Source organism: Stegostoma tigrinum, chromosome 19 (genome assembly GCF_030684315.1).
Source record: "Stegostoma tigrinum isolate sSteTig4 chromosome 19, sSteTig4.hap1, whole genome shotgun sequence".
In the NCBI taxonomy this organism is placed as follows: Eukaryota; Metazoa; Chordata; class Chondrichthyes; order Orectolobiformes; family Stegostomatidae; genus Stegostoma; species Stegostoma tigrinum.
Window position 1 is genome coordinate 38,565,839 of NC_081372.1, and position 10,796 is coordinate 38,576,634.

The 10,796-nt window shown below is 39.8% G+C and overlaps 1 protein-coding gene across 1 annotated transcript in view; it reads left to right on the top strand.

Moving 5' to 3' along the window:
- LOC125461585 (sodium- and chloride-dependent neutral and basic amino acid transporter B(0+)-like) overlaps window positions 1-10,571 on the top strand; it is a 176,036-nt gene extending 165,465 nt beyond the window's left edge. Inside the window, exons 11-14 of the mRNA XM_059652647.1 lie at window positions 3,590-3,689; window positions 6,138-6,247; window positions 6,590-6,760; window positions 10,407-10,571. Of these exons, the coding sequence (XP_059508630.1) occupies window positions 3,590-3,689; window positions 6,138-6,247; window positions 6,590-6,760; window positions 10,407-10,502 (477 nt within the window). The 3' untranslated portion in view covers window positions 10,503-10,571. The remainder of the gene's footprint in view (window positions 1-3,589; window positions 3,690-6,137; window positions 6,248-6,589; window positions 6,761-10,406) is intronic.
- Window positions 10,572-10,796: the final 225 nt, after the last annotated feature.

The following is a 10,796-nucleotide window of genomic DNA, read 5'->3' on the forward strand; positions in this document are numbered from 1 at the left end:
CAAAGTTATAGTTGAATGATTGATGGTTTAGGTGGGCAATCACTCATAATAGAGAGTGATTGCTGTGATGTCAAGTACTTTAGGATAAAACCACTTTTTAAAAAAAATCATTTGTGGGACGTGGGCATCACTGGCTGGCCAATATTAATTGCCTACCCCTAGTTGCCCTTGAGAAGGTGGTGGTGAGCTACCTTCTTGAACTGCTGCAGTCCACCTCCTATGGGTTGACCCACAATGCAATTGGGGAGGGAATTCCAGGATTTTAAACCAGCAACAGTGAAGGAATGGTGATAGATTTCCAAGTAAGGATGGTGGTGGCATGAAGAGGCACTTGAAGATGATGGCATTCCCATATATCTGCTGCCCATGTTCTTCTAGATAGAAGTGGTCATAGGTTTGGAAGGTGCTGTCTGCGGATAATTGATGAATTTCTGCAGTGCATCTTGTAGGTAGCACACACTGCTGTTACTGAGTGTCAGTGGTGTAGGGAGTCGATGTTTGTGGTTGTGGTGCTAATCAAGTAAGTTGCTTTGTCCTGCCTGTTGTCAATCTTCTTGAGTGTTATTAGAGCTGCAGTCATCCAGGCAAGTGGGGAATATTCCATTACACACCTGACTTGAGCCTTGTAGACAATGGACAGGCTTTGGGAAGTCAGGAGTTGAGTTACTCACCACAGTATTCCCAGTCCCTGATCTGCTCTTTTCGCCACTGTGTTTATGTGGTGAGTCCACTTGTGTTTCTGGTCAACAGTAACCCTAAGGATGTTGACAGTGGGGATTCAGTGATGGTAAAACCATTGAATGTCAAAGGCAATGATTAGATTTCTCTTATTCATGATGGTCATAGACTGCAATTTGTGTGGCACATATGTCACTTGCCAGTTAAGTGTCCAAGCCTGGGTATTGTCCACATCTTGTTGCATTTCAGCATGGGCTGCTTCAGTGTCTGAGGAATCGCAAATGGTGCTGAAAATTGTTCAGTCATCAACAAACATCTGACTATAATGGAGAGAAGGTCATGGATAAGGCAGCTGAAGATAGTTGGGTCAGGGACACTTGCCACAAGGAACTCCTGCAGAGATGTCCTGAAGGTGAGATGACTGACCTCCAACAACCATAACCATCTTCCTATGTGTCAGGTATGACATTAACCACTGGAGAGTTTTCCCCTGGTACCAGTTGATTCCAGTTTGCTAGGGCTCCTTGATTCCATACTCAGTCAAAGGCAGCCTTGATCTCAAGGGCTGTCGCTCTCACATCACGTCTTGAATTCAGCTCTTCTGTTCATATTTTAACCAAGGCTGTAATGAGGTCAGGGACAGAGTGGCCCTGGAGGAACTCAAACTGAGTGTCATTAAGCAGGTTATTGCTGAGCAGGTGCTGCTCAGTAGCAATATTGATGACACCTTTCATCAATTTAATGATGATTGAGAGTAGACTGATGGAGCGGTAATTGGCTGGGGTGGATTTGTCCTGCTTTTTGTGTAAAGACATATACCTGGGCAATTTTCCATATTGCTGGGTAGATACCAGCATTGTAGTACACTGGAAGATCTTGGCTTAGGAAGCAACAAGTTCTGGAGCACAAGTCTTCAATACTCGTCCTGGAATGTTGTCAGTGCTCATAGCTTTGCAGTATCTATTGTCTCCAAACATTTCTTGATATCACATGGAAAGAATCGAATTGATGAAGACTGGTCTCTATAATGCTGGAGGCTACTGGAAGAGGCTGAAATGAATCTACCACTCAGCACTTCTGGCTGAAGATTGCAATAAATACTTCAGGCTTAATTTTTGCACTGATGTGCTGGGCTCTTCCATCATTGAGGATGGGGATGTTTGTGGAGCCTCCTCTTCCAGTGAGTTGTTTAACTGTCTACCACCATTCACAACTAGATGTGGTAGGATTGTAGAGCTCAGATCTGATCCATTGGACGTGGGATCACTTATCTGTATCTGTCACTTGCTGCTTATGCTATTTGGCATCCAAACTCTTTGGATAGTCCTATTGGGTAGCTTCACCAGGTTGACACCTCATTTTCAGTTATGCCTGTTGCTGCTCCTGGCATGCCTTCCTGCACTCTTCATTGAATCAGCGTTTATCCCCTGGCTTGATGGTGATGGTTGAGTGAAAGATATGCAGAGACATGAGGTTGCAGATTGTGTTGGAGTACAGTTCTACTGCTGTTGATGGTCCACTACACCTCATGGATGCCCATTCTTGAGTTGATAGAACTGTTCAGTGTGTCCCATTCACTACAGTGACAGTGCCACACAATTCGATGGAGGTTATTCTCAATGTGAAGATGAGAATTTGTCCCCAAAAGTACTGTACGGTGGTCGCTCATACGAACACTGTTGTGAACAGATGAATCTGTGACAGGCAGATAAGAATGAGGCCAAGTATGTTTTTCGCTCTTGTTTCTCTCACCACCTGCTGTAGACGCAATCATTTGGCTATGTTCTTTAGCATCCAACCAGCTCGATGAGTAGAAGGTTTCCTTGCGCATGTTTAACTTGAAACCATGAGACTTCATGGAGTCCATTGTCGATGTTGAGGATTCCCAGGGCAAACCCCTCCCGGCCATATGCCACTGTGCTGCTATGTCTGCTGAGTCTATCCGGTCAGTGGGATAGGACATATCCAGGGATGGTGATAGTGGTGTCTGGGACATTGTTTATAAGGTATGATACCATGAGTGTGACTGTGTCACACGCTTGCTGAACTAGTCTGTGAGACAGCTCTCCCAATTTTGGCACTAGCCATTAGTGAGGAAGGTCGACAGCTGTCTCTGTTGTTGTCTTTTCTGGTGCCTAGTTGATGCTAGATGATCCATCTGGTTTCATTTCTTTGAGACATAGTAGCAATTGATTGGTTTGCTAGGCCATTTCAGAGGGCAATTGAGAGTCAATTATATTGCTGTGGGACTGAGCCACATGTAGGCCAGGCCAAGTGAGGATGGCAGTTTCCTTCCCTGAAAGACATTAATGAATCAGTTGGGTTTTTCCGACACTGACAATGCTTTCGTGATCATCGGTAGATTCTTAATTCCAGATTTTTTTTATCGAAATCAACTTCCACCATCTGCTGTAGCAGAATTCAACCCAGGTCCCCAGGACATTAGCTGAGTTTCTGGATTAATAGTGTAGGCCATCGCCTCCCCTTGTAGATCACTGGTTCTTCCATACTTATTGAATGCATTAATTATAAATATTAACAGCTTTCCAGCAGTTCCTGATAATTTAACAGCTTTTCTGCATAGTTTGATGTATCAACTATGAGTAGTTGAGAATCATGATGGAATTTAACACTAGAGGAAGTGCTCCATGATATTGACAAAAATTGACTTGAAATGAACCAATCACGCTAAATATTTTAAGTTTTATAAGTGCTGTACTGTCTGTTAGAAGACAAACACAGCAAATAATTTGACACCCGAATGAACAGATTAGAATACTGATAAATATGTGCCAGTGGTTATCCAGCATTGCCCAAAGGAGCTTTTATTTTAAATTTGATAAAGTACAATGTATATAATATTTTGAATGGTGTGACTTTTTAAACATTTTTGCCAATATTACTTTTTTAGGCTGGTATTTACTGGTTGCAATTACTTGATTATTACTCTACTGGTTTGACTCTACTTATAATAGCTGCATTGGAACTTGTTGGTATAATCTTCATTTATGGTAAGTATAATGCAGTACCACGCAATGCAAAAATTTCTTTTTACTTCTTCAGGGCTGGAATAAATCAAATAGATAAGCCAGCTGAGCCTGGTGACTGCTAAATATTCGTTTACAATTCTCAGGGCTGCACAGTGGCTCACGTCAGGGACCTAAGTTCAATTCCTCCATTAGGCCACTGTCTGTGTGGAGTTGGCACATCTTCCCCGTGTTTATGTGGATTTCCTTCACCTGCTCCAGTTTCGTCCCACAGTCCAAAGATGTGCAGGCTCGGTGGATTAGACATGTTAAATTGCCCATAGTATCCAGGGATGTGTAGGTTAAATGGGTTAGCTATGGGAAATGCAGGATTAGGATAGGGGCATTGGCCTGTGCAGCCTGCTGTTCAGAGGGTCCGTGTGGACTTGATGGGCTGAATAGCCTGCTGCTACACTGTATGGTTTCTAGTGACAAAACAATCTAAAATGTTTTCCAGAATCGATGGTACAGACTATCTCACTGAATGGCCCTGTTAGACTTGTTCATGGACGACTAAATTTTTAAAAAAGTATCTGCAGAGTTGCTTTTGGCACATATTAAAAGCAACAATTTGTATTAGTAAAGCACTTTTAACATTCAAAATGTCTCGATGTTCTTCAAAAATACTGAGCCATAAACAGAGATCCTGGGAAGGATGACCAGAAGCTTGGCAAAAGAAATAGATTATAAGAATGCCTTGAAGGAAAAAAGAGAGAAAGAGAAGTTTAAGGTGGGAATTTAGCGTGGGACCATGGAAACTGATTAAAATTAGAAACTCAAAAGGCAAAAAATGAGGTGTACTTACATTTAAGAATATTATAGATCTGTAAAATAGGAGAGAAATACAAAGGAGAAGAATATTGAAGAATTTGAAATTAAGGTTGAGAGTTTTGAAGTTAAGGTGGTACTAATCATGAACCAATATTGATTAATGACCACAGGGATGATAGGGGAATTAAATTTGATGAAAGTTAGGATATGGGGAGGGCAATGTTTTAGATTGCCTCAGGTTTGAACTGTGGAACTTGGTCAGGAATGCATTGTTCCTTCTAGATGTGATCATTCGGAATGCATGAATAAGGATATTAGCAGCAGATGAGATGCGGTAGTAGAGTGAGGCTATGTATAAAGGTTCAAAGAAGTGTTTTAGCATTGCCATGGGTATGTGATTGGAAGGTCAACAAGAATAATTTGGTTCAGTGTCAGACAGTTGCCTGGGAGAGGGATTGTTTCGTAGCTAGGGAATAGAATTTGAAGCCAAAAGTGACTTTGTTATTTCCAAATACTTTGGTATTTCCAATATTTAGTTAAAGGAAATTTTAGCTGATCCAGCACTCAGTGGAGTTTGGAGAGAAGTGGTGGTATGTTAGAGTTGGTTGTCATCATTGTGTAAGTAGAACCTAACATGTTTTTGGATAATATTTTTGGGAACTGCCTGGAGATGAGAAATGTGAAGCATGCAAAGACGTGCTTTTGGTTGACATGAGAACTAGTAGTGTATAATCAGAAATAGAAATCATTGGAGGTAATGTGCTGACTCCAACTGGGGAGATACTAAGGGAACCGAGTGCAAACATATCCATCTGAATTATGATGGAGAGGTATTGGAAAAGTAGGATACCGACAGTGGTTTCAAAAGCTGCAGACAGTTTGCAAAAAATGAGGAGAGCCAGTCTGCCTTTGTCTCTGTCACATGTGGTATCATTTGTGTGTTTGATATGAACCATTTGATACTATGGCAAGGGTTGAAACCTGAACAACAGAGCAAGCTGTGTATGCCTTTAAATGTGATTAAATTAGGAGAAATAAACAGGAACATCTGATAAGGAGGATTAATAGAAGCTAGCAAATTTAGTGTCAAATCAGGTGCAGAGAGGGCATTAAAATTGAGTTATGAGCAAGAAAAATTTTTAAAAGCCAAGAGTAAGAAAGAAGCTTTAAAATTTAATGTTTAAAATCTTTCTTAAAATTATTCATAAGGTGAAGAAATGAGATTCCAACAATTACGTGTTTACTTTCTGGACATGGCATTCTTTGGCCATCATTAGTGATTGTATTGTTGAAAGTTTACTCATGTTTAAATTGAATATGCCATAGACAATTACATTTTTGTTAATGTGCACAGGCAACAACTTCATGAAAGTCATGAAGTGGTTAAACCTAAGATGTCGATTTCATGAATTTACTTTAACAGTGCACATCCCAGGAATTTAAGAAACATCATAATTTATGGATATTTACATGGTATCTCTACATCATAAGTTGCTGGTTGATTCAAGTATTATGAACAGTATTCAGTACGAGTACACTGTTGTTTTTCCAGCAGCTCTGATGAACTGTTTTCTTGCATGTATATTTGTGTCACACAACCGAAGTAAGCAGTCACCGGAAAAAGAAAGTTGGTGATTATCTTTTCCTTCTTATCTCACACAGGGGGAAACAGATTCATTGAGGACATTGAAATGATGATTGGTAAAAAGAGCTGGTACTTCTGGCTGTGGTGGAGAATATGTTGGTTTTTAATTACTCCTTGCCTGATAACAGTAAGGAAGTTTACGTCATTTAGTGATTTAAGATTTTTTTAAAAATGTGTATGTGTAGTGGGTGGAACAATATCAGAATGTTGAATCTCAGAGAATATGAGTTCCCTGGTTGGGGCTGTTCACTTGGTCCAATCAGGGAGCCCTGGCTGACAGATAAAAACAGCAGTGTCAGGGTTTCTGCTCATTCTTGGAGCCAGCTTAGAGCTAGCTGGGTCAGTATCATGTACTGCGCACGTCTAAATAAAGGGTGACTTGGTGACGGAAGCCTGGCTGTTGTGGTGCTATTTCAATGCACATGCTCACTTATTCTACATCTAATCTTTGTGGAATCATTTCAAACAGGGAATCTTACTCTGGTCGTCTATCTCATTTCACCAACCACGTTATGGATCGTTTGAGTACCCAATGTGGACAGTGCTATTTGGCTGGTGTATATTTCTCCTCTGTATTATTTGGATTCCAATTTTGGCAGTTGTGAAAATTACCCAAGCTAAGGGCTCCAACATTTATGAGGTAACTGTATAACTATCTTAAACATGAAACAACTATTCATATTGAATCTGAGAAATGAATGACACTGAAGGAGAAAACCAATTGGCCCATTTACTGTGCCAGTTTACAAACTGCTAGCGGGCATAATCTCACTTTACAGCTCTCAGTTTATTTGATCATGGGATTTGGGTGTTGCTGGCAGAGCTCGCATTTATTGCCCATTCTTAATCGTCCTTGAGAACTCGTGGGCAGCTGCCATTTTGAATTGCTGCAGCCTGTATTGAGGTAGATACAGACCACTACAGCCTAGATCTACCTAATAAATGATAGTAGGAATGACGTTCCCTCCACAAAATAATGTTGACATTGTGTAATTGAATTTTTCTAAGAGCTTTGCAGTGATGCGTTTCATGCAAACACCAAAGAATTTACTTACAGTAGATTTTAAGTGAATTGGCTGTAGTTTCCGGCTTTCTGGTTTGTTTTTCAATAAAGGAGATTTGTTCATCGAACCTTTCCTGAATCCAGTGAACTTTTGAAAGTTAAAGCATATCAACTGTTTCATTAGCCACTTCCTCTATGACCGTAGAATGAAATCCATCAGAACTCAGTGACACCTCAGCCCACAGCTCCAACAGTTTACTAACTGACATTTTTCTGAAGATTATAATTTGTTGAGCTCCTCCTTTCCTTCCATTTCGAAACTTATTATGATTTCTGGTAACACTTATATCCTGTATAGTAAAAATTGACGCAAAATACCTGTTCATTTCAATTTATTTTCTGTTTTGATTCTCCAGTCTCACATTCTGTAGAACCAATGCCCACTTTTTTAATGCATTTTTAAAAATACCTTGAGAAACTTTTTATATTTCTATATTTTTATGTTTCTAGCTAGCTTTTTCTTTCTATTCTAAATTTTCCTTTGCATTTATCTTTTAGTCATTTATTATTCTTTATTTATGTTCTTTCCAATCTGCTATCTCACTACTAGTCTTTGCACAGTTAAGCACATTTTCGAAAAGTTTAAAATTAGAAATATAGAAGATAGGAGCAGGAGAAGCCCATTCGGCTATTCGAGCCTGCTCCACCATTCTTCACCATCAGGGCTGATCATCTAACTCAATAGCCTAACACTGATTTCTCCCCACAACCTTTGATCCCATTCACTCCCAAGTGCTATATCTAGTCGCCTCTTGAATACATTCAATGTTTTGGCATCAATTACTGCCTTTGGTAATGAATTCCACAGATTCACCACTCTTTGGTGAAGAAATGTCTCCTCATCTCCATCCTAAATCGTCTACCCCGAATCTTCATTCTGTGAACCCTGGTTCTGGGTACACCCACCATCAGGAACATCCTCCCTGCATGTACCCTGTCCAGTCCTGTTAGAATTTTGTTAGTCTCTATGAGATCCCCTCCCCCCCCGCCTCATTTGTCAGAACTCTAGCGAAAACAATCCCAACCTAGTCAATCTCTCCTCTGCCATCCCTGGGAGCAGCCTGGAAACCTTTGCTGCACTCCTCAAAAGCAAGATCATCCTTCCTCAGAAAAGGAGGCCAAAACTGCACACAGTATTCTAGGTGTGGCCTCACCAAGGCCCTATACAACTGCAACAACACACCCTGCTTCTGTACTTGAAACGTCTAGCAGTGAATACCAATGTACCATTTACCATTCTATCTTTAACTTTTTTAGTTAACTACTACAGATGGTGGTTCTTTCCTTGGAATTTTTCATTGGAATGTATTTATTATGTGTATTCTAAAATATCCTCTTAAACATTCATCACTGAATTACTACAGATCTATCCTTTAAACTAATTTGCCAATTAGCATGTACTGCTTCCTTGCCTTTAAAATTGCTCTTCATTAGGTTTAAAACGTTGGTCCTATAAATGCCTATGTAGGAGCAACTTTTATGCTATTTATCCTTTTTTATTTTTATTTATTTATTTAACCAAGTTCATTTATGCTCTCGACTACATGATATTAGGTCTAGTATAGGCTGCTATCTGGTTAGCTCCCACGTATGTCGTTCTAAGAAACCATCCTAAAAACATTTCTAAAATAATTTTGTAAATATCCTTTGCGTATCTGATTTTTTCCCCAGTTTTTATATAGATTCATATCCTCTATGATATTAGCATACATTAAGACCATAAGTAGACCATTCAGCCCATCGAGTCTCCTGCACCAGGCTCAATATGGCTGGTTTGAACATGGCTGATAGGTTTCCTAACCCTTGCCTTTTCCAATAACCCTTGACCCTCTTACTATCTTTGTCTTAAATACACTCAGTGACTTGGCTCCCACAGGCCTCTGCGGCAATGAGTTCCACAGATTCACTCCTTTCAGTAAAGAAATTCCTCCTCACCTCATTTCTAAAGCGTCTTCCCTTCACTCTGAGGTTATGTGCTTTTAATATTGGAAACATTTTCTCCATATGCAGTCTATCCAGACCTCTCTGTAATCTGTAATTTTACTGTGAACCTCCTCATCCTTCTAAACTCTATCATGTACAGAACCAACTGCTCCTCACATGACATGGCTCCATCCCCAGGAACATTTTTGTGAAACTCCTCTGAATGCCCTCCACCGCCAACACATCCTTCTTTAAATACGGGCCCCAAAACTACTCGCAATATTCAAAATGCAGCCTGATCAGAGTCTTATATCGCCCCAGCAGTACTTCCCTGTCTTGTATTCTATTCCTATTGAAATTTGCCTTCCTAGCTGCCAACTGAACCTGCATGTGAACCCTAGGAAAATCCTTAACTAGGGCTCCTAAAACTATCTGTTCTTCAGATTTCCAAAATCTTTTCCCGTACGCAAAACAGTCTATGTCTCTGTTCTCCTGAGCAAAGCACATGACCTTACACTTGTCCGCATTGTGTTCTGTCTGCTACGTTTGCCCACTCTCCTAGCCTGTCTAAGTCCGTCTGCAGCCTGCAACACTTCCTCAATACGTTCCGTCCCTCCATCTGTCTTCGTATCACCTGCAATATTATCAACAATACTCTCTGTTCCTTCATCCAGATTCTTAATATATAACATGAATAGTTGTGGCCTCAACAACGACTCCTGAGGAATTCGACTCATCACCAGCTGCCATCCTGAAAAAGATCTCTTTTCCCCCACTCTCTGCCTTCTACCAGTCAGCCAATCCTCAACCATGTCAGCACGTTAACCTTATTTAGCAGCCTCCTGTGCGGTACCTTGTCACATTCCTTCTGGAAATCCAAGTAGATAGTGCTGACTGGCTCTAATTTGCTCATCAAATAATTCTAACAGATTTTTCAGGCATGAACTCCACTTCATGAAGCAGCGCTGACTTAGCCCTACTTTACCATACCTTTCTAATAAATTCCTATTATTCCTTAATTTATTCTCTGTCTTACTGTGTGGTTAGTAATGTACTGAATGGCACCCAATGAATCATTACCACTAATCCTGAGATTATTACCTAGAACTTTGACAGGAACAGTCGAGTTACTTGTGAAAATAGAAAAAGCCTTTTATGGGTGTTTGATTGTTGAAATGCCATTGAGAAATCAGTTTGAATAAATTAAAGTATGACCTGATCAGGACTTTTTTTTGGTTAGGTGCTTAAATCAATAAAAATTGTCTACCAATTATCAACCATTTTCTTATCCTTTGCACAGAAATTTATTGCATCGTGCAAACCTGCTCCTGACTGGGGTCCACTCTTGAAAATGAACAGAGGGAACAGGTACAAACATCAGACTGACCATGTATGAAAAATACATTCTTCTATTAACTGTGTAATGAAATCATATTTTAAGGATTTTATGTTTACTATACATCAATTTTGTAATCAATTATATTGAAGACTGAGAATTTGTAAAGAAAAACATATTATAAAACAAATTACTTCAAAAGGCTTGACTATGATGTTGTTTCATGATATAGTTCAAAATCAACACTGTGTTTCTACACATAATCATATTTTCTGATATAACTAAAGAGGCCAAATTTTGAATGTTAATGATAAATGAATTGTTTCAATGAACTGTTTATTTGATTCAGATGAC